Source organism: Nymphalis io, chromosome 8 (genome assembly GCF_905147045.1).
Source record: "Nymphalis io chromosome 8, ilAglIoxx1.1, whole genome shotgun sequence".
NCBI classification, from domain to species: domain Eukaryota; kingdom Metazoa; phylum Arthropoda; class Insecta; order Lepidoptera; family Nymphalidae; genus Nymphalis; species Nymphalis io.
In genome coordinates, this window is record NC_065895.1 from 12105752 (window position 1) to 12132177 (window position 26426).

At 31.4% G+C, this 26426-nt stretch overlaps 1 protein-coding gene across 4 annotated transcripts in view; it reads right to left on the minus strand.

The window, feature by feature from the left end:
- The window catches only part of LOC126769937 (uncharacterized), a 411147-nt gene that overhangs the window by 137124 nt on the left and 247597 nt on the right, over positions 1-26426 (minus strand). For all 4 annotated transcript variants that reach the window (XM_050488952.1, XM_050488950.1, XM_050488949.1 and 1 more), the window contains one exon: positions 24812-24948. In XM_050488952.1, coding sequence (XP_050344909.1) covers positions 24812-24948 — 137 coding nt within the window. The remainder of the gene's footprint in view (positions 1-24811; positions 24949-26426) is intronic.

Genomic DNA, 26426 nt, shown 5'->3' on the forward strand with positions numbered 1-26426 from the left:
CCTTTGAATTTATATAAAGTAACGTTTATACAGGTGCTCACTTTCATCATAAAATGATACAAAATAGTTCTGTTGAAGGGTTGTAATACATTTAAAGACTTTTCAATAATTACAATTGTTATGTTTTTTTATTATAATATAGCTAACATAAATAAATATATTAGAAATACCGTTGGATACTGATAACGTATATAAAATTGAAATTCATTAATTTTATGTAACAAAAATATTAAGTTTTAAAACGAATATAACCTCGTAAAGAGATAAGAATGAATACAGAGACAAACATAAAGAGTAATATTATTTTCTCTTGGACAATTTCTCTTTTGAAATGTAAGCAAAATAATATAAAACCTTTTTCGTACTTTAACTAACCACGTCAAAAATGCGACGTGTGCTTAAAACATAAAAAAAACAACCTGTATACAAAACAAGCTTGCAGTCCCCTATTATTATGAGTTTTCCCGAATTTTCCCTCAGGTTTTCATTAGTAGGGTGAGTTTTAGTGAGTTACGCAAACAATGGGAAGGGTGCAAATGGCAACAAGCTGCAAGGTGCAGCTCTGTTTTATATTAAATTTTATGTTTGTCTGTTTATATTAGTTTACGATGTTTTTGCTCTATTTTAATACTTAATATACATAGTGGCAGAGACTTGCAAAATTTTTTCGCAATATTTGAGTATATATATTTTATATAAATGATAGTCGGACTGATAAATGGGCCACCTGATGGTAAGTAATCACCATACAGACATTGGCGATGTCATAAATAATCATATAGGATATCGAAAATATCAACCTTGGAATTATGTTCCATGAGCCTGTAGTTATATTAGCTCACTCGTCCTTTAAACCGGAACACAACAATACTAATACCATTATAATTGCAGTTTGGCGGTAGAATATCTGATGATATATATAATATAATGAAGTTGACTGCCTCGTTGGTCTAATGCAGACCCGGAGGTCCTGGGTTCAATTCCTAGGTCGAGCCAATAAAACGTTATTAGGTTTTTCTGTCAGAAAATTCTCAGTAGCAGCCCGGAGTCTGAATGTTGGAAGTGTGTACCGAGTTCAGGCGCAGGACCAATGGCTTTACGTGCCTCTAAAAGCACGTAAAGCCGTTGGTCCTGCGCCTGAACTCTTTTCGTTCGTGTCGGATTGCCGTCCCATCGGATAATGAGAGTTAGGGAATAGAGAGTGCACCTGTGTTTGCGCACGTACTTGTGCACTATAATATCTCCTGCGTAGTTGGCTAATCTCTCTTGAGATTGGTCGCCGTGACCGAGGACATTATTATTATAATGAAAGCTCAAGAACCTACTTAAATAAAGTATATTTTGAATTTTGTTAAAATGTTTCACGTCCATTGAAATGAGTTTTTGTTTAATAAAAAAAAAAACGATTAACTCAGCAATAACAATTACCTTAATTCAAAGAGGAAAGGTGTAAATGCGTTAACTTTCAAACTCCGCACCTAATTTGCATTGAACAATATTGAAAGTGTGATAAGCAGAATATTAATGTTACTTCAGCTTGTTTAATATGAAGCTCACAAAAGCGTTTACGTAATAATAATATTATGTAATTTTTGCTAAAATATTTTTTATATAATATCCCACACAGCTGTTAGAATATTCTCAATATAATTGTGTCTAAAGCAACACAAGGGATACGTCTTCCGAAAAAAAAAACGGAAATTTTCGTGTTGTCAACACGGATAAAACTATAGTTTGTTTGCTTATGCTTTTTCACAAAACAGGTTATTTATAAACTTTAAAAAAGTTTAAAAAACTAGCAATACATCATTATTATATATGCAATCATATCAAGCTTATATAGTAATTTACAGTGTGTTGAAGTATAAATTAAAAAGCAGCTTGTCCGGTTGTACGCTAAGTGTATTCTTTAAACTTTGCTCAAGTTATCGCCCCGGGACACCTGGAAAAGGTTCGAGTCTAGACGGCAATGTGTGCATAGGATGACCTCAATTATTGCATTTATAAAAGGATTAGTCCAGTAAAATTGCTTGTTTTTTTTGTTTATAGTATATTAAATATTTTTATTTCCTCGATATTAATCTATAAATTTATTCAACAGCACGGTGAAAATTTTATTTCATTTCAGTCTAGGAATCGTAGGGAATAAACTTAGTTGTGAATATTTTTCATTGGACTGAATTCAAAAGTTTTTTTAGAACAATAGTAATTCCTGAAAGGCGGAAATTAATAATAATTATTATTAATTATTATAATATCCCTATTTACTCGTCAAATTAAGACAAAACTTGTGTTAGGAGTGAGAACGAAAACAGCTCCAGGTGTCAGGATAGAATATCGCTAGCATCGCGGCCTGTAAACCATTGCGCTATTGACACTTTAATTTACAACAAAACTATTTAAGCTACTTTATGTAAAACTTTCTTTTTGGCCAGTCGTGTAATAGTTAATTTTTTTTTAATGGAATGTTTCCATACATTCACAAACCATATAGTCACCCTACACAAGAGACAGTTTTTTAACGGAACTTTAAAGTGCTCTCGTTATTTGTTACAAAAGAAATAAAGTATTCAATTAAGAGTCAGTTTTCATGAACTTACTGCACGCTCTCTCAGTATTCTTACCTGTAAAAGAAAAATTATTATAAGTTTACTTTTATATATTTATATGTTATATAATTATGATATAGTTAATATATATATTTTTTTCATTTAACGAAGGGATCAAAAAGGGTGAATTATGGTAAGTGGTAAGCTTAGACACCAACACTGTAATTAGTAATAATAATCAAACCTTTACACAGTTATTGTGGATTATTTTGTGTATTAAGCCGAGATGGCCCAGTGATAAGAACGGGCCACCACCACCATACCACTGGGCCATCTCGTTATGAGGTAACAAATAGACTTATTAGTTTTATTATTTTATTATTATTATTATTACTAGTTACACTTACAATATTAGTCTGACATAATTTCGTTTTTACAATGCGGTACAGTGTCAAAAACAAATATGGTCGAGCCAAATAGGCGAGCGTGACAAAACCTTTTTACGTAAAAACATCAAACGGTGCGTGACGCCACGTCAAAGGTGAACTGCGCCACAATTGGGGATAGGCCTTGTTTATAATTTAACATTTAATACACAGTCTATAAGCAATATGTGTTATAAATATGTACTTGCTTTGTGTTGTAGCTGGAACAGATATAAATGAATGATTAGCAGATTTTTTAATATTCTTTAATTTTTAAACCGTTTTTTAAAATTTATTAAAATAAATTAATATATTTGCAAAATTCTTTGACAATAAATAATAATTTTGAACACAAAATGTCGTTCAAATCGTCTATGTTTATGTGCAGTTTTGTATTAAATATTGTATTTAAAGATTAATTATATAATTAAAAAGTTTATTTATTTTATTTATTTATTCTTTATTGCACACAATTTACAAACATATTACATTTCAAAAATCAAAGTTATACAAAAATTTGAATTTAATTTATATTATACGTTTGCATTCTGCTGGCTCACTAATAATAAAAAAACAAAATTACCAATGCTTCACAATATAAAGCTCCCACAATTATTGTCCTAAACGATAATTGGCGCAGGAAGCGACTCCGGCGCAGAGGAAAGGGATGATCATCCAATGAGCGTTAAGTGATCAATAGATCATGGGTGGTCGAGTGTACTATAATGATGATATTGCGTTTAAACGATTGTAACAAGTTGAGTCTTCAAATATATATTTTTAAATATATACGAGTATAATACAAAAAACATTTTATATATACATATATTTATGGGAACCAAGTCACTTTTTACGTTTGTCCTTGTCGATTATTTCTGTGCGTAATTGGCATGGAAATATTGAAATATTCAAAATCACATCATATTAATACTGGTTCCATTTTTATTTTTATTTAGATTAATATATAATAATATTTAATAAGACTTTTTTATTTTTCTATTTAATGTTCATAGGTCTACAAAACAAAATGACAATCAAAAAATTCAAATGATTACATTTCTCTTGATGTAGACACGACATGTGTTTTTGATTAAGGGCGAAAAAAGCGTCTAGTCTGTGACAGCAACAAAGACCTAAGCTTATATGTTTTTTAAAAGCTAAATAATTTAAACTATCGAAACAGTTTTTTTAAACTTTTTTTCAATTAGGCTATAGAACTGTCGGTAAAAAACTCATAATTAAAACGAAGACTTATTTCCTACATTAAAAATTTGCTTTAAGCCATGAAAACTAATATTTTATGTCTTTTTCCATTCGTGCCTTGGGTTACATTTTTTTTTTATTATATAAGTAGGTGGTATGGCAGATGCCCACCTGATGGTAATTAGCACTACTTAATATTGTTTGGCGGTTGTATATGTGATGATTGAGTGGTACCTGTCCAGACGGGCTTGCAAAAATCCCTACCACCGAGTAAATATTTATCCTTTATTTTACTTGCATATTTGCTCCATATTTAACATATTTAAACCCAAAACAGTATAATGTACTTATATAAATACCACTAGCTATTCAACCCCCTGGGGTCAGTTTATTTTCTTTGTCATTTTCTAGTATAAGAAACGAAAAGCATTCAAGGGAAGCCTCTATATTTCCACAACCTCGGCTACCGTGAACCAAGTCTAACCAGGTCGTGAAGAATATAAACACAAGCACGGACTCAGGAGAAAGATACTCACACTAACGATTCTCTAATGGCCGTAGTTCCTGAGCTCTCTCAACCTTTAATACGCATCGGCTAAAGTTGACGCTATTACCTAAGTACCTTCTACGTTGAGCTTAGTAGTATATACGAGTGTTTTTCTCATGGTTTTTCTATAACATAGATTTTTTTACCAAGAGGTTTAAATTAAATCCTTATATGAAAGTCAATCTTTTTGGGTGCTATTAAAGTTTAATTATAGACGAGAAACATTTGTATGCGTTTTTTTTATAGTATTCAAATGATATCTTAATTATGTCCACAAAATCGCACTGGTGCAGTGTGGCGGAATAAACTCTAAAATTTCTTCTTAAAAGGAGAGATGGGCTTGCCTAGCATTGTGATGTTCAAAGTTGTCTGTGCAAAGATATGTTTGTGAATAAATAGTAAATAAATAATATGTTGTAATTGATTATTGATATGACTTTTTGAGAGCTGAGATGATAAGAACGCTTGAATCTTAACAGATGATCGTGGGTTCAAACCGGGCAAGCACCACTGAATTTTCATGTACTTAATTTGTTATTATAATTCATCTCGTGCTTTACGGTGAAGGAAAACATCGTGAGGAAACCTGCATGTGTATAATTTCACTGAAATTCTGCCACATGTGTATTCCACCAATCCGCATTGGAGCAGCGTGGTGGAATAAGCTCCAAACCTTCTCCTCAAAAAAGAAGAGAGAAGGCCTTTAGCCCAGCAGTGGGACATTCACAGTTACGGCGATGACTTTTTGTGTAAAATTACTATTTAACTATTATCATAAATAATATTTAGCCATTTTATTCACTCGTCTTAAATAAATATTAAAGCCTAAAAAAAATCCGTTTCAATTCAATTCAAGAATAACATCAAGAAGCGTTCATGATTCTTCGTGCGTTTAAATCTGTTTAAAGGAAACGAATGAAAGAAAGAATTATAAAAGATAAATTCTATTTTCTTTGCTACCGAATTGCGAGCGAACTGGGGTGCCTCTAGTTATTGCTGCAGAGTCGTTGTCAAATGCAAATCAGGGGTGTCTTTTCAGGGGTACTGAAATATGACGGCAATAAACAGCAGCCCGACTATTGGGAACACCTGACGCGATGGTCACCCTATTACCCTATGTAAGAAATTTAAATAGCGAATTTTTTTTAAGTTAAATTATTTTTAGTTGCATTGAGTAATTTAATAACTAGAAAAAAAAAATATTTAATCTAAAGTATGTCAAATTAATGTCATAACTTAAAATTTTTTAATATGGATGAACTCTTTTACAATTTTTCGAAAATAAAGATTAAAAACCTTATATTTTATTTTAACAAGATTGATAAAAGTATTATATCAATCACAAATGCTACAAACATTTTATGCCAGGTGTCTATATACGATACAATCCAGGATAAAGATAATTTGAAACCCACAGCTTATTTGAAAAGTCAATTGTAATGGCTTTCGAAATTGGCTTTCGTCCAAAGCATATTTCAATTCTTTGTATTCTTTTATAAACCATCATACAACAAACGGACTAATTTCGCGGTAATTTTCAAATGAAGAATTCCTAAACGTTCGATGTATGAGGATTTTTAATCTGTCGACGACCATGATTCATTTGACAGTTAATTGCACACCGGCTATTATTGAAAAATGGAATTCGAAAAAAGAACGCTAATTGGACGTATTTTTCAACCTCTTTGTAGGCGCCCTTGGCTATTTTACGGTGTGTCGAGATGAGTTTTGCAATTACGTTCCTAAGGGGCATACATTGACAGATTTCTAAACGATTATTTTTGGCTTCATAACATTCTGGAGCAGTTTATCAGTAATATTCCACACAGATTCTATCTAGTATTTCTATACTAGAGCTTAAGTTAAAAATCAATTTATCTCTTGTTCTAGTGTTATTTTGTAACTGTATAGAATAACTTGCATGCAACGACTTTCTGTTATTCCTGATAAAAATAGTTCATTAATAAACTGTGTTGTAATTAATCACAACGTTAATATCGATTTAAAAATAGAACTTCATTAAAAATGAAGAAGATTAAACAACATTTTTATTTGCTGGTTTTTATTGAACAATAAAAATAATTTAGCTAATTTCTATAATACAATTATAATCGTAAATACAAATAACATTCAAAACATAGCGTTGAAGTTTGAACAGTCTACAACTTAGGACTCGTTTTAATTTAATTGTCAGGGCGAGGGTGTCTTAACGTTACCCTTAATGCGGACATTTGCATGACAATTGCTCTGAAACAAACCGGACTTCCGTTTTAGGATTTACGCATCCGATGCTCTGTTGAGAATTTATGAATATTTAAATCTGGGTAGACGTCTTTTTGTGATTCAGATATAAACGTTTTTTTTTTAATCTATAATTATTTAATATCCTAAAACAATTCGAGTTACATACGCTTAATTATTATGTTCATTAATTTTAAAACATGCGACAAGGAGATAAATATTTTTAAGACAGAAATCAAAAACATTTTGATAAACCGATATATCGTTCTTCATAATTTTTAGGCTGTAAAATTAAATACCTTTAGTATAAAAAAAGTTAACATTATGAATTTCAATTGTTTTTTTTTAACATTTACCTATCATCCTTTATGCACTCGATACTAAGTAACAAGTTTTACTGTATAGCAGTTATCGCCCGAAGCGAGAGGGTGAAACTAATTCAGTTGCGGTGAACTGTTTTGTTCTAGGGTAGGTTTTTTTTTCACCATATTTGTTTAGTCGTCTTTTTATAGTCTGTTGTCTGTATTAATTAAAAATGATGTGGTTGTTTCTACGGAAAAAACAAAAAAAACAAACTATATTTTTAGATTTGTTTTTATTTAACAAAATATAGTTATAATATTATTAGATCAAATTATATAAAATGCGTATAATTTGTTGTTTTTTTAATTATTCATTATTTTTACACTTACTTTTAAACTACTTTTAGTAGTTAAAACTTTATATTTTATTATATTCTTAAACAAACACGTAACACGACGTAATATTTACATACTTTTCAAATAAGGAGCGCAAATAAAAAATGGTTGTCGAGAAAAAAATTAACTGTTGTGCAAGAGTGATTTGGGGGTTTTACGGCGGCGTGAAGGTTTCCAGACCAATTTATGTCTCGGCAGCAATTATCAACCTCTGTTGATAATTCATCTCTATGAACCTGGAGATATTATACTGATGCGTAAACATAGGTGCAGTCTACTCCCTCACTCTCATATTGTGTCGGGACGTGAATCCGACATGACTGGAGAGGTTCGGGCGTCAGACGCCTTACCGTGCAATACGAGGCATGACAGTGTAAGCACGATCAACATGCAACTGCTACTAAGAATCAACTCTGGATACAAAATTTCTATAAAAAAAATCAATCAGCTGAGATTAATCAGTAGGGTGTACAATTATACCTATTTAACAAAAAATCGTCGGTTCAAATCCGGTCCGGTCCGGTCATTACGTATTAATGTACTTAAATACTCTCATTTCTTGCATTTTAATTTTATTCTTTAAAGATTTAATATCATGTGTTATATAAATAAATACGTCCCGTACAATACGTTCAACAAAGATTTAATTACTGGATATGTTTGTAACAATACAATACCGCAAAACAGACGCTGTTAAACTAATTTATCTCTGTTCCTTCAACGCTAATTTCATAACTCAGATCCTCGTGGTACATACATCACTGCAAACATTTTGCTTTGTCGTCTGCAGGTTGTAGGGCGAACTTATATGTACATATGATAGCGTGTTTATTCGATTTTTAAAAAAATAATTAAATGATAAATAACACACCTATGTTAGGTTACCTGCCAACAGTCTAATCGACAGAATTTTCGTCCTTATCATAATTTGTATAAAAGAATGGAAGGTAATGATCACATGTATAATAACTGACAAACGCAAACACATACAGAAAATTAATTTATGTATTAGATGTATAGTTTTTATTTTAATAAATGCTTTTTTATTTTAATTCTAATTTATTCTACCGCAAAACAGCAGTACTTGATATTGTTGTGTTCCGGTTTGAAGGGTGAGTGAGCCAGTGTAATTACAGGCACAAGGGACATAAAATCTTAGTTCCGAAGGTTGGTGGCCCATTGGCTATGTAAGCGACGTTTGACATTTCTTACAATGCCAATGTTTAAGGGCTTTGGTGACCACTTACCATCAGGTGGCCCATATGATCGTCCGCCTTCCTACTCTATAAAAAAAAATATTACATAATCCGTTATGTAACTTTTTTGTTCATTTTAATGAATAAGGCGTAAGATAAAGTTATACGACTGATTGATGAGTAAGGATGAGTGTCTGAAGAGACTGGCTTTGAAGTGTAATTAGGCTCGCCTGTCTTTAATTAGACAGTGTTTAGATTATATTATATACACTCTGTTCTATTTTATAGTCAAATTAATAGCAATAAGTTGTTTGTGGTGATTAATTTGATTATTTTTTTTTTTCGTAAAACACTAGCAATATATTAAATTGTATACATACATATGCATACATATATACAACATAAGAGGCTTCATTTAAACTTCAGCAACTCATCTCTCAAGACTTCAACTTGTGCAAGATTTTTTAGCCCTTGGTGATTCTTAGCTAAACCAGGATTGAACCTGAAACATTCGGCGGAAACTGTTCAGTTTATTTATATGTATTAGAATTAAAACCCCTATTATATAATAACGTTTCTTTTGACATTATTAGACAAGGATTATATAAAATACCGTTTAATAGCCATAAAACGGCAAAGACTAATTATTTTTGACGTCGTTTATTAAGAAACCGCTGCACCACGCTGCACTAATAGAGTCTTGGCTGACGTCCGCCATCTTGTGACATCCGCCATTTTGTAGACGCTCGCTATGTGTGATTAACGCGGCTGCGAGCGAGTTAATTACGATTTCTAACTTGACATGAAGTAATTTTGGTAACATCTGCCACTCTGTATGAATTTGTTTGTTGTGTTGAAATAACTACAAAGTCATACTCTGATCTGTTATGCGATTCTCGAAAAACGTCAAATTTTTCTTTATAATTTCGATTTTACATATCCAGCTAGCTTTTAAGTTAAAAAGTTAGTAGAAGTAACCTTTGTTTATTACAAACACAAAGACATATTTACTTCTTACGTATTCTTTCTGTTTAATATATTTTCTAATACATCTTGTTCATCTAATCCTGTTTATATTGAACAACAGATCAAACGGGCAAATAAAAGAAATACTTCAAGCGGAGAGGGCCCGTTTGAATACGGCATACATCAAGAAGCCCTTACAAATGAAATAGCTAGGGACAATTTCTCAAGACAGACAGTCCTCAGAGGGACACTCAAAAGAATCCGTCCCTTATAACAGTAATCTTGGCGATTATTAAAATAATATATCTTATGAGAAACTAAGGTACATATCTTGATTTCTTAGGGTGCATCTTTAAGATGTGGACAGGTTCATTCGAAAAACGCCAGTGTCTTTTTATTATATTAATAAAAATATATAATTTACTATGTTTGTATTCAATTAAATTACTTTTTTTAATGTTTAGTATGTTTTAGTTTAATTTAAAACAAAATAAAATAATTTTTGTTTTCTTATTCTTAAATAAACACTATCATCGTGTTATACTTAGTATAGCATAAACCCGACCAATAGTCGCGCAAGGAACGCTTACTATTTACTAATATTATTCGTACCTTCATGCCTCGCATTCTTTGTCATTCTTCATCAGGAAACCCTTACCCGCCCTCAGATTTTTATTATATAAAGGATCGTAGAATATATTCAAGTTATTTTGTTTTAATACGTAGTTTTAACGTTTCATAACAAAACTAGATTTATCTAATGTGTTACATTAATTTAAATATTCAGAGATATTTAATAATTATATATATTTAATAGTTATACTTTAATCAGTATCGACCGAAGTAATCTTGCGTTATGCAAGCCCGTCTGGGTAGGTATCATCGACTTTACATATTCTAACGCTAAGCAGAAATAATTTGTAACATCATAACGTCTTAGTTTTCAAGGGGTGGCACATTGGCGATGCAATTGATGGTTAATATTTCTTATAGCGCCAGTGTCTATGGTAAAGAGTTCTTAATATTAGCTAGCCCATTATCCAATCAGACTTATAGGATCGCATTTAATATTTATTTATTTTATTTAAACACAAGTTTTTTTTACAATTCTTATTCAAGCCCTGAATTCCAAACTAGCTTTTCGCTGTGTTTTGGAAGTCAGTTCCTTGCCTCATTTTTATTACAATAATTGCTCCTTATTCAAAACAAAAATATAATACATATTACCGCATATCCCTTGTCATACATATCTCTCAACAATATTAATTAATAAGATACAATTTTTATAAGAATAAGAACTGTACAAATAAATTTAATGAAAGTTTTTGAACGTTTTTTTTATCATCTGTATAATATAATTGTTTTGTGTAATCAATAACTATTATTGTTTTTTTTTTAACATAAGATTTTTGAAATCAATAAATAAAGTTAAAAATATCTGCGGGATTTATCTCATTCTTTCTTTAATCAGTAAAGAAAGAATGAGATAGATTCTTGTGTCATTGTACACAATATTTAGTTTTGATACTTCTAAGTATCTATTATTCAATGTTCGATACATATCTCTAATTTTAAATAATATTTAAGTCTATCAACACTTAAAACTAGGCTAAATTGAAAGCGCATGTAGTCACAGATCACAAGTACTAGGCTCTCATAAGGCACGGGAAGTTTCATCTCGGCTCAGATTGCAGTGCTCTCGTAGCGTCTGTCACTCAGCGAAATATTTTTCTTTCTTACGAGAATGTAAAGTACGAAAATTCTAAGTCGGAGACTTTCTGAAATTTTCTCGTCCTCAATGCTTCGTAGTAACGCAAATTGTGTACTTTTAAACGTAAAGTTATCTGGTACCATACATATATATACCATATATTATATATACCATATACCATATATTTATATATATATATATATATATATATATATATATATATATATATAAATAATATTTCGAATTATTATAAAGTAAGAATTATTCGAATAGTTTTAAAATATGATGTAGTAGGATTGTAGCTTTACTTTTTTATTTTTATTATTCAAGAGAAACAAACTGATGTGTTCCATTAAGGTGTAAAATAAAACTTATTATTTATATGTGTAGTACCAGCAATAAAGCCTTAAAAAGCAGAAACACACAGTAATTACATGAAATAAAAAATTGTTTATTTTGTATATTAACGAATAAAGTTTATACTTCTATGTTAATTTAGTTGTATTTTGGAGAAATTATTTTAATAATAAGATGTCAGAAATTGTACTCTGAATCGCGCTGTCATTACTCATTTCGAATTGTATAGGTGACAAAGCTAATTTCAAGTTAAAAGTGTGTATTCTCATCAAGTAAAATGTGGTTTAATTTAACGAATGGCGTAATAGTAGTGAGACGTTTAATTAATTCAAGAACCCTGATGATTCATTAAGGAAGTTACATTTATTATATATTTGTTATGTAAATCTTATTCGGTCTGATGATTGATCTAAAAGCTAATATCTAAAAGTATGTACGTTAAGATAAAACTCAGTTTTAGAGATTCAACAATAGCGAGGGCATATAAAAGCCATCCATGTAATGCCCCGAGCTATTTGTGTAGCATCTTCACGTGGGTGTCCATAAAACCGAACATTTTACCGTGTATTTTAATGAGTATTTTAAAACTGTCTTGCATCTTGTCTGACAACTAAGTATGGTGAGGTAATAGAAATTTTATGACCGTCTAGCAATTAAAGTTTATTTTACATATATATTTTCATATCAATGTCGTAAGTGTAATTACAGCTGTCTAAGCTTTCCTGGCTGATATTTCTATCAAAACTTTTAAGTATGGTAAGTAACAGCCTGTTAATGTCCCACTGCTGGGCTAAGGCCTTCTCTCCCTTTTTGGGGAGAAGGTTTGGAGCTTATTCCACCACGCTGCTCCAATGCGGGTTGGTAGAATACACATGTAGCAGAATTTCAATGAAATTAGACACATGCAGGATTCCTCACGATGTTTTCCTTCACCGTCAAGCACAAGATGAATTATAAACACAAATTAAGCACATGAAAATTCAGTGGTGCTTGCCCGGGTTTGAACCCACAATCATCGGATAAGATTCACGTTTCTAGCGTTCTAACCACTAGGCCATCTCGGCTTACTTTAAGTATGGACTTATTTACAATTGAATGAATGAATGAAAAATAACTAATACGTTTCATTGTAACGTCTATCTTTCAACTGTTATCTTAGCGGTAAGTTAAGAATTTACTTGTAAGATTTATTACGTAGTTATGAATAGGAATTCAATTGTATTTCCACGTTAATATTATTTTTCCTTTATCCTAATGTTTTGGTAGCTTATTCTACATCAGCTACGTCATTACTGTAACTATTTTTGAACCATCTTTTCGGAATGTATGTAAACTATTAATGTATAAACTACTAATAAATTTATATGTACAAAAAGTATAAAACGATTTGCTAATATTTCAACTGTTAAAGTTTCTTGAATATTGTGTATAGCACGTAAAATGAATCGTCAATGTCATTATTTAATTGTTGATTGAAATCTGTTTCAGAAATATGATTTATAGATTTTTTGTTCATCCTATGCTATTGTTTCATTTACTCTTTATACTTCAAAGTGACATTTAGCTCTATTATGTCGAGGCCAAGCTTTTCATTGCTAATGTGAAATGTCAGCTATTTTTGTATATAATCAATACTCGACAGCAAGATATTTTTAAGTTACAAACCTTGTTTCATAAATATTACAAAATTATACCGTTGCTTACATTTGCATTAATTATTTTTAAATTACATTAATTATTTAAAATATATAATTCGAATGTTAGTTTTGTATTTACTATATCACTTTATATGTATTTTTCCATTTATATTATTAAATTTACTTGTTGAATGTCTTTATATAACTCAAAGAAGTTTCAGTTACTTGATGGTAGGGCTTTGTGCAAGTCCGTCTGAGTAGGTACCACCCACCCATCAGATATTCTACCGAACAGCAATACTTAGTATCGTTGTGTTGGAAGGGTAAGTGAGCCAGAAGACAGGTATATGCGACTTAACATCTTAGTTTTCAAGGATGGTAGCGTATTGGTAATGTAAGAAATATTTCATATTTCTTACAGCGTTTAAGTCTATGGGTGGTGGTGGTGGTACAATCAGGTGGTCAATCTATCCGTCCACCTAATAATATCATGAAAAATATTACCGACCAAAAAAGAATTCATTATAAAAACATAATGTTAAGCCATTTACAATTCGACATAATACTAAAGAATTTACGTTATGATTAAAGTATAAAGTATGGCTTATCATAATAATTTAATCTTTTTAGAAAATTATAAGTACGTACATTGTAACTGACTTACAGGCCATGGTATGTATCCTTCTCAACAAACTCTCACTAAAGGTCAAAACTCTCGAATCGATACCACACGTATGAAACAGGGTAGGTCGCGAATACGCGCTGAATACCAATCAGATCATGATACGGTTATAAAGTATTGAGTACTAGATGGGGTAAAGATATAAGCAGATTTTTATTTTGTATCAAGTAAAAAACTAAAGTATGTAATTGTGAAAGCTTTAGTTTATTCTGGGATACATCATAGATTTTTTATGCGCATTTAAACGACTGGTGGATACAATCATATATATATATATATATATATATATATATATATATATATATATATATATATAAATAATATATTAAATATAAAATTCTAATTTTAACTTTGATAGTGTCCAACCAGTCATATTTGTAAGTCTTATTCTGTACATACCCTATATAAGCTGTATATATTTGTATTTTTACATTTATATAAAGTTAATTCGACTAAGGGTTACTCAGACGGGCGTGATTTATGCCGTTTAGGGATAAATTTGTTTTAAATGTAAAATTACGTTACATGCAAATGCGTGTCTCCCCTGCAGTTTGTTAAATTGGGGGTATTTGTTTTGCTGCCTCTATGAACTAGACTGGTCGCGATTCAATGAACATGAACTTCTTTTTTATGTAGCTAAATCATATTAATATAATGTAATCCTGTAACATGAAGATTTAAAAGTCCTTGTAAGAGATTTCTTAAATAATGAATATTTTGAAATTAACACAATTATTTTGAATGCCAGGCCCAGTGGTAAGAATGCGTGAATCTTAATCGATGATCGTTGGTTCAAACCCGGGTAAGCACCACTGAATTTTCATGTGCTTAATTTATCATTAAAATTCATCTCGTGCTTGACGGTGAAGGAAAACATCGTGAGGAAACTTGTGTGTGTCTAGTTTCACTGAAATTCTGCTACATGTGTATTCCAGCAACAGGCATTGGAGCAGCGTGGTGGAATAAGCTTCAAAACCTTCTCCTCTAAAAGGGAGAGGAAGCCTTAGCCTAGCAGTGGGCAGAAATACTGGGCAGAAATACTACATTCATGTATCGTGGAGCGGTTTGGAACTTATTCCACCAATCTGCTTTAATTGGTGGTCTTGCTTCGGTTGGTGGTCATGATATTTCTTCTCGTCGCCGAGCACGAAATTAATTATTAACTGTAATTAAGCATGTAACAATTTAGTTGTCGGTTGCCACTTTCCAGATTCGAAACCATTGCTCTCGTTTAATGTTCTATGCAAAGGATAATTTCATCTATTGAAATTTTCACTTTAATTGTAAGTTTTTTTTACATTGTGTTATTAGGTAAGGTGGAATGTATGTATAAATAATAAGTACAATATAATATAATACAGATAATCATCGAGTATTACTGTAAAGCACCCACGCAAAACATTTTATTTCCCACAGATGCATTGAAAGCCTAAAACTTTGTCGTAGCGCTATAAATTGAAATATATAACCTTTTTTATCATTGCTTTTTAAATGTTCTGTAAAAAATTAACGAGGCACAAATGATATGAGTGCAGTGTCTGTCCATAACGATACAAACTAGAGACTCGTGGTAGATAGATTAGTATAATTAGTATATTTCTTAGGTTTACTAATAAAATTCTTCGAAAAATATTAAGAACAAGTCATCATTAGAAAACAGCCTCTCGATAACCGACTCGCACTAAACCAGAAAACATTATTTAGCATAAATCCTTTTATTTCTTTTCGTCATTTAAATATATGCAACTAATTTGCCTGTAGCTTTCAAGTTCTCCTGCTTTTTTTACAAGAAAGGGTTCCTTATTTGACCAGGGATCTTAATTATCACGAACAGATAATTAAATTGCGTGTACACAGATAAAATATAAAAGATTCAAGCGTTCCTTTCACGAAGCTAATTGCGATCCATATTACAGCAAACAGTCAAATGAAAGAACGACAAGGAGCTGTCTCGTCATGTTAAAACTTACAGCTGCCGAACTGAACTTGACAAATATGTAGCCCTTATTATAATACATATACAGTCGAGATTTTAATGGAGGATTGTAGAATGGCGGTAAACGTGATCCGGTGGAAAGTTGTGACAAAGATGAGGGGGCGCGTCCGTTTAATTTCCATTCACAAGTGTTGCTAGTGCAGAAAGACTGTTTTATCTTCGTTGTTATGTTTATTTTTATATGTGGATTTATAATTAAATATTAAAAATAAAACCTAAAAAATACTATTTTATTTTACCAAAATATATTTATGAATTGATATTTTTTATATTAATTTGATATTATAATAATAACAATTTGTTGAATTCGTAATAATATAAATTTGAACAAATATTTTGCTGTAAGATTATAAAATATTCATGAAATTTAAAGACCATCATTTCATTAATAACATATTAATTAATTATATACTTAATGCACATATCACATAACCCTAATATATGTCACTTGTCGTCTGCACCTATGTGCCTATCACCTGTCATTTGCAGTAGGTTGGTGTGGTTTAGCGAATAAATATAAATATATACGCGTCAATATTATATTGACATTCGATTTTTAAATTTATTTAAGTCTTATTAATAAATTCAAAATAAGCATAGATGAAATATAGGCGTAAGTTATATTTACAATGCACATAGTAACAATGTGCTATTATCATATATTATAGCTGTTATTCGCTTGTGTTAATAATAAAATATAAATTTTACTTATAAAATTAGAATCAAATACCTATGTTTGCTTACACTTAGAATTTACTACGACACTGTCGAGTTCATTCTATTACACAGATTAAAAAAAACTACTTTTTTATAACTTATCATTCATTTTTCAAAATAAATAGTCTTTTTAATTTTGAACATAATGCTATAAAATTAAAATAAAACACTAATCTCACATCTTAGAATAATATATTTTCGAACAAACTGCTCTAAAAGAGTTCATTACAAATAGACAACAGGGTGTTTTTAATTACAAAGAATAATGAGTAGCATTATGCTTAACGATCTCTGAAATGCACGGACAAATGATTTTATAAATAGACACCCCACGTACAGTTACGACACATTTTTATGTGTCTTCTACACAGACGTACAAAGTGTTGCTTAAGAGTATTATAATTTAGTTTAATTTATTATTGCTTTGTATTTAAAAATAACACATGTTTTAAATAAATCCATCGACTGAATTATATCAGCTGAGTGTTATGAGATTTTAATTTAGCTACTGATGTTTGAGCTACTTATTAAGGGAATATGATTGTGTAGTTTAGTTCTGAATTTATTTCACATTGAAATCCGATTGTAGAATAAACGGGAAATATTTATGCGGAGCTTTAAAGCTGCTTTTTGGGTCCCTTTGAAATGCATTGTTGTTTGGGTCTTCATTAAACCGATAATAATATTGAATATACTCGAAAGTCATTCGAATACCACTTTTCCCGTGGAAGGACTGTCTGCAGGCCTGTTTGATTGTCCATCCTCTCGTCAGTTACTCAAACACACACGTCAAACATTAATATTTTGAATAATATAATTGGTGTTGTATTTTTTTTTTTAATGGTTTATTCTTTTACCAGTGCCAGAGTCTATGGGCAAATATGACTGCTTACTAGTAGGTGGCACTTCTGAACGTCTGCCATTTTAAAATAAATAAAAAAAGATAGTAAATAATTTTTATTATAAAGGCTTTGTTAGTGCTGGTCCCATTATTGTATAAATGAGTTAGTTCTATGAATTTACAATTTTCAAATATTTTTTTTGTATATTTAACATTTTTGATGTCCATGGCGTAACATTGAGATAAGAATAAAAATATTAAAACTCGATGTATCGTTATGTCGACCACGTGTACCACAATCTTTATGATATAATGTTTGGCTTATCAATTAAATAAAGCACACATGTTAACCATCATATCTAGTGATGTACTTGAATTTATCGTAATTATGCTGTACTTGTTTGTATCGTAATGATCGCATTGCTTTATTACAAGTGGATTTTTATTCATGACATGAAGGGTCAATTGAGGTCAAACTTTGAAAACAAAAAACTAATTTAAATATTACATAAATGTTATTCATTTTAAATTAATCAATCGTTTTTAAATCTTTGATTAATTTTATAATGTATACTAAAAAAATTTTGTTATAAAAAATCTTATGATATTAGAATTTTCTTAAAGAAAACGTAGGTACATATATTTTCATTCCACTTCAAGGACAGCAGAGCCGATCTAAAGTTACCGAAATAATTTTAGATCGTAAAATAAAAACAAGGGGCGAAGTCCTTAGTTTCGGCTTACAAACAAAACAGACAATTACTGGAGGGGTGACATTATTGTGCTCTCGTATCGGATTCCTTGACATCTCAATTTTACAAGGCAATGTTTAATTGGTTCCACTTCAAGACGAGACTGGAAAAGATTGGGAACACGAGAATAGAGTCAACATTTCTAAAGAAGAAATATATAGAATGTAAACAGTTTTGCGTAATGATAATTATATATGACAAGAAAATGATATACACGTTTGTCACATAAATAAATTTGAAGCGGGTGAAAGTGCGAAGCACACTTAAACTTTTTCCGAAACGCGCTGCATTTTCTGATATAAATTATATGTATATTGGTTAAGAAATTCAGTTAAGCGTTACAAAAACAAAAATCTCTTCATCTCTTTATATTCATTTAAAAATAAATAATATTCATATTTGATGATTACAGGGACAGACTTATCTATAAGACATAGTTTAAATTTGAGCTCTATTGCGTAATGTAGAGGCGTTTTGTGAAAACAATATCCTATGATAAATATTTTAGGTGACATTCGTTATAGCACACCGAACTCATAAATATGTTTTAAGTTTTTACAGAATTAGAGCAATATGCACGGAAAACTCACTCAAGAAAAAGTTCATCTAATTTTTCGTAAAGAAATAATTGTTTAATGTTTTTACGATTATTGTATTGATTTGTTTTATAAAAATTACATATTACTGCTTAACAACAGACTCACTTCACATATATTAAAATATTATAATATATAAGTAAGATATATTAAAATATTATATATTAAAATATATAATACAATCTTACTTATATATTTTAATATATATTATATATTAAAATATATAAGTAAGATTGTGTGTTTATTGTGGTTTAGCTTTGATTAAATGTCACTTGAATGAATTTTGTTTCATTTACAATTCTAAATACACAAAATATTGAAAAAAAATGATAATAATTAAAAATAAATCAGATTATTTGATTTGTTAAATTTTCAAAAAATTAAGTGTGTTTTCTTTACGCCCAGAGGTATTGAATTCCTTCACCCCTCTAGCGAGGGTGTTAGGAGGGAGTATCAAATAGCGTATTATTTTTAAACAAATGTCCACCGCAATGTTGTTAGTATCCATATTTCATTACTACTGTCTACTCAAAGATTATGAATCAAAACATAAATCTATTTGAAGTATTTGAAGTAAAATTTGAATTCCAATCATATCTTATTAAAAGTCTTACAAATTGTTTCGATTTTTTTAAAAACCGTTTTATTACTTCCTTACAAGAATAACCTTTTTTTATATTATTATTTTGTCTTTTAGTCTCCACGATATGTTATCTGTGCTTTGGTGTATCTTCCTATCGGTTTATCGTTTGATAACTTTATGTGAATGGCTGTTATTATTTCTAGGCAGTTTTTTTTAAATCGTTTTCCTTGTTCTTACAAAATAATAATCATGAAGAGACTTTGCAGTTGCTCATAACTTACTAGTTAGTTTGTTACTAGCCCGTAATCTCACCCTCGATCTTTCAAGGTATGTCGGTTCAGTTAAGTACGTTCTATAACGAACAGGCAAAGCCGCACGAAACACTTAGTTCAATGTATTGATCCACCAATATGTGGTTGGAATTTGTGCAAGTCCGTCTGGGTATCACCCACTTGTATATATTTTACCGCTAAACAGCAATATTTAGTTTTGTTGTGTTCCGGCTCAAAGGATGAGTGAGATAGTGTAACTACAGGCACATAGGACATAACATCTCAATTCCTAAGATTGGTGGCGCAGTGGCGATAGGATAGGATAGGAATGATTAATATTTCTTGTGACTTAGCTGTAATATAAAAATTATGGGGGTTATCTAATTTTACCAACTCCACTACGAAGGATAATGCCTACTCCATATAAATTAGATATATGTATTTAAGCGATACAATTTACATAATATAATGGGGGAATGGAGTTCTTTATTATCTGTTGTTACGTTCAGTTCAAGTACAGTGAACTACATTAAATTATCTTGCATCATATGTAGTAACGCATCTGTTTTACTATCAATTTCCTTTATCATATTTTCACCTTTATGGAATATGTCATAGAGTTCAATTTAAATATGGTATCATAAATTCTGCGGTGTTTTATTTTTTATTTTAGTCGTTATTTGGTTTCGATAAGGTTCACTTTAATTTGACTGGTCTTGTTTGAAAGGATTCTTACTAAGTCCCGTTTATTATTTATAAGTTTTACGATGGAGGGGGCTCTATAAATAGACAACGTGGATTAGGTCGGGATCGGAAGCTGAAGTTCACGGTTAAAATACTGTAAACGTGAAATTGACAAAATATTTTTGGGGAAAATTGATTAGAAAAATAGTCATGAAAAACCTAATACAATATAAACAATATAATATATATTTTAAATCAAAACGCATAAGTTTTTAGTGATAGAACTGTGAGCACGCCCAGCTGGGTAGGTACCACCTACTCATCATATATTGTACCGCCAAACAGCAATTATATTGTCACGTTCCGGTTTGAAATATGAGTAAGCCAGTGAAACCACAGACACAAGGGCTATAACATCTTTGTTAGCATGTAAGGAATGATTAAAATTTCGGTCGCCAATGTCTATTGGAGGTTGCAACTGATCATCAAGTGGTTCATTAGCCCGCCCGCCTAACTATTTTATAAAAAAAACCCACTATGGACAAATCTTTTGGTGACATTAAACTTTAAAATTGTCCCATTATTTACCCCCATATCTATCAACAACAGAAAATAACCAAAACAATATACATCTCGCTTCAAACAGTATCATTTTTTACGATTACGTTACTAGACTACCAATACCTTGAGGTAAGAGGTAAAATATAGGCCGTCAGGGAATAGAACCCCGGCCTACCGCACTGTACGTGACTGCACTGCGAATTGACTTTCACTGATAGCATAGTTACGTCGCCTAATAAAAAAAACATTTGCAAAATATATTTCTTGGTATTGCTTAACTTAATATATCATAAGAATTTGACACATTGTGACAAAATATAACACGATAAAACGAAAATTATCGTAACAAAGTAGTTATTAAGAATCGGACTTTATATTACTGAAATAAATTTACTGAGGTTAACACCATGAAAATTTGCATACGTTCCTCTTACACAGGAGGTGAGCACTAAAGGATTTTTAAAAATTAGTTATTTAGCATTAAAACTAAGGCGCTAGTTTGTCCATAATGATATTTTAGCGTAGGTACGTACAAAGAAAAGTATCTATGAGTAAATATAAAGTGACACACGAACAGTTAGTTGTCTTAACATTTCTCAGTTGAAGTTTGACCAAAACGCAATTATATCGGATACTAATTCAGCAAAGTTTAGTGTGCTCATTAGTAACTGACCGAAGTCTGGGGCTACGTGCAATTACAATTCGTCTTGAATCGGACTCTGCACTTATTGAACTATGCTATAATAGTATTGGCAGTAATGTGTCCGCAACACACCAGACTAGACTCTGCCATAACTCCTCACTATTCAAGGTAGAAAATTACTCCAAGACCATCAACTTCAATCCCCTTTTTCTATATATTACGGAAGTTTGTCTTTTCTTTCATTGATAATGCGCTGCCAGGCATTAATTCTGATTTATTATATCGAATTTTGATGAAAAGCCTCTGTAATTTTCAACTTTATATTTTCGCAATATAGTAAAGATATAATGCATGATTATGTATAATAATAATACTATACTTAATCATACATTACACAGTTCTAATTCCTAAAATATATAATAAATCCACAATATCCTTTACATAATTTTTACCTGTTAGTATGCGCGATATATTACAAATAAAACATTTTCGGTGGAGGGAATATAGTAGTAGTTTAACTTTGATAATAAGGTTCAAAATGGCCGACAATTAAAGCTTCCATTTATTTTATTTTTTCCGTCGTTTCGGCAAAGTTGCATCTGTCGTAACGAGCTGACTCGTGAGCTTCGTCCTGTATTTTTCGCAGTTTAAATCCAATCACCAAAAACCGATACCCAAAATATAGATAAAACGACAAAATCCAGGAATTTCGTCTACAAATAATCTAACAGAAATGTTGTCTATGTTTTTTAGACCGCAATAATCGTTTTATCTCGCCCGAAAAAATATTTTGACGGATTGAATTTGTTTTCCTTGCGCCACCACAACAGATGCGAGTTCACAGCAGTGAGTGACACTAAGCCCCAATTCGGTTCACGGTTCAGTGTATAGCTTCATTAGAAAGCTTTTCTAGTGAAAACTGCTTTGATAAAACACTAATGTCGACGAAACTCCAGACCAACTAAGCGTATTTAAATTGTAAATTATCAAATCAAATATTTTTAAAAATGCGTATCTATTAATACTATTATAATAAAAAAGATTATACACTAAAACTAACACATACAAAATTAGTTAATACTGGTAGCAAGGCTTTCAGCAAGCTCGCCTGGGTAGGTACCACCCACTTATCAGATATTCTACCGTAAAACAGCAGTACTTGATATTGTTGTGATCCGGTTTAAAGTGTAAGTGAGCCAGTGTAATTACAGGTACAAGGGACATAACATCTTAGTTCCCAAAGATGGTGCCGCATTGGCGATGTAAGCGATGGTTTACATTTCTTACAGTGCCGATGTATATGAGCGTTAGTGACCAATTCCATCAGGTCGCCCATATGCTCGTCCGCCTACCTATTTTATAAAAAAAAAAAAATAGTAGCAGATAAGACTTAAATTGCATTTATAGCATACTAGCGAAAAATATTCACAGTTCAAATAGTGCCATAAAAATGTAACCGTAACCGTAACAGCCTGTGAATGTCCCACTGCTGGGCTAAGGGCCTCCTCTCCTCTTTTTGAGGAGAAGGTTTGGAGCTTATTCCACCACGCTGCTCCAATGCGGGTTGGTAGAATTCACATGTGGCAGAATTTCAGTGAAATTAGACACATGCAGGTTTCCTCACGATGTTTTCCTTCACCGTAAAGCACGAGATGAATTATAATCACAAATTAAGCACATGAAAATTCAGTGGTGCTTGCCCGGGTTTGAACCCACGATCATCGGTTAAGATTCACGCGTTCTTACCACCGGGCCATCTCGGCTTTTAAATTATATTATTTAAATTATATTTATAAAAATGTAAGTTTAATTAAAATAATTATTATAATTAATTGTGATGTTAGTCTTTGTCTCATTTACTAAATGATCCATTTACCGAACATTTTTTATGCGCCAATACTGAATTAAGTATATTAAATTAATGTAAATATGTAGCAAATAGTTATTGATATATATATGTTGGAAATGTTGAGCGAAGTTACAATTTATAATTTATAGTGACGATCTTCAAAGGATTAATGAATATTAATTATTAAAGTCAACGGTAAGAAGTAAATTTTACCTGTTTTATAAAATACTTTTAAGATTGATAAATTTACAATATTTCTGATGAAACCAAAGATTTACATTCACAGTTATTAGGCGATATTGATTAAATTAAGCTGTTTTGTATTTACAGCACGATAATCGCTTTAATGTGCGATATCAGTACGTGCGCTGGATAATCGAATGTATTCAGCTCGGTATAATTTAATGACGCTATAAAATCGATTTACAATTGGATTAATCGCTACGTAAATGCACTATCAAAGATTTTGTCTTGTCAAATTAATGTCTACCTAATGTGTACAGTGTATATATAAAGATTATTTCAACTTTGTATTACTAAGATATAAAGATTAAAAAGTTACAAAACAATATTATATTACAAGCAATTGAAATCTGATCAGAATTGAGTTTGAAATCGCGTTTGACGATCTTGCGCGATGTTGGAGCAATTTCTCAGTACGGTAATTAACGAAGTTTAGTTCCATTTTCAAATTTACGGTGCCGGTAATCAGGACGATGTCATTGGATCGCGATAAGCGTTCTTCCGATTGGTCGATGGGCCGTAACTGTTCGAAATTCGAACTTTGGGATTTACGGCTCGGAGACCGTTATAGATTCGACCCAATTTGCTAGGGACCTGGGTGTTTGGAAATTGAATTTTTTCCACCTATTTTCGTATCTTTTAAGTAAATTGGTTTTGTATAAGTGGATTTGAACTTTTGTTATAGTTAAATGATTGTCAGAAATAGACTAACTTCAGTAAAGTTATCTACGAAAAGAACTCTTATAATCGTGACTTGTTTAGCTACTTCCTTAGATAAAAGCTTATGCCATGATGTGTTAAGAAAAGAAAGACGAATAAATATAAATAAATTATTCGGAATCTATGCTAAATTGTACATTACCTGGCAATCTCTCGCTGTGCTGCATGCAGCTTGCCTGCGAGCCGCGATGCATCAGCTTCGGCGGCGCGCGCCCGCGCCTCCCAATCGCCGCGCGCGCGCCTCTCGCGCTCCGCATCGTTGCGCGCCGCACCCTCGCGCTGCAAACAAATGACATATTTTATTACTATATAAAAACACATTTGTTTGTTACATTTCGTTTAAGTTTTTCTCAGTTAATCTTTAACGTTTTGCTAAGTTTTATTTACATTGCCGATGATACATTGGCAAAAAATTATATAATATTTAAATTAATTTTATTACACCTTTTATCTCAGTGGATTTAACGGGATCACATCATATTCATCTCCTTACAATTTTATTGAACGTCAAGCAGCTTATCTTTTATGTTCTTTGAACAGTGAAAGCCATATCCGAGTCTGCAACCGACGGTGCGGAACCATCGTATATTATCGTCAAACCCGATAAAAATCCAATTTCGCTGTGTCGTCCACTTGCAGCGTCACTTGTCTACAGAGGAAAACCGTCGACACATGTCGGTATTTAAACAAACCCTTTTCTATATATATATATATATATATATATATAAATTTTCAAAAATTTTACCCATAGGGTTGTTTTATAAAGGGTATGAAAGTTTATAGAAGATCCTCCATATTTGAAGGAAGAGCTAGGAAATTGGGATTTGGCTATTCTGAATTAGAGCGCTAGTATATACATATACTCAAAGACTATCAAAGTACATGATATCACTACACAATAAATACTATTATTATTTAATTGAATTTAATATTCTCTTAGTTTTAAACAACGACAGAGTTAAAAAAAATAGTTCACCACTTTTCAGAAATAATAATAATAATATCCTGGGACATTTTTCACACGGCCATCTGATCCCAAATTAAGCTTGTACAAAGCTTGTGCTATGGAAACCAAACAACTGATATACTACATACACTACATTTCTTTTGTAAATACATACTTATATAGAAATTACACCCAGACTCAGGACAAACAGACATGTTCATGCACACAAATGTCTGTCCTGGTGGGAATCAAACCCACAACCTTCGGCGTGAAAAGGCAAGTATCTACCAACCACGCCAACCGGCTCGTCAAAAAATAACCATAACGTCAAAAAAAAAAGAAATAACCCACTCATTGAGATATTAGTCATGTTATAAGGCTAATATAAGCTCGTTTTATTACTTAAGTATCTATATACATACGAAACGATTCACACAGTGAATTATGTAGCTAAAATTGCCATTAATGGTAGGAGTTTAACACAATTATTATCCCAGTAATGCTCACGTTTAATGGGCAAAACAAACGTTCGCTACAGCGATACCGCGATTTACCTGCTGTTTAGTTAAGCGAAGATTTTATCTCGTTTTCAAGTGAGAAGCGTAAATTCAGAAAAAGTAATATTGAATTTTTGTAGCGTGAAATTATGTAATAAAGCTTAAGTGTCTCACACTTGGCTCTTAAAGGCAAAGTTCTCTTATCTCCAAAATAAGTTTTATATCTTATTCCATAGCTATGTTCTAAAGCGTGGGATGCACTGGCTCAATTTCATCCAACACATGCTTTTTTCAACACTGTTTGGCCTTCACTG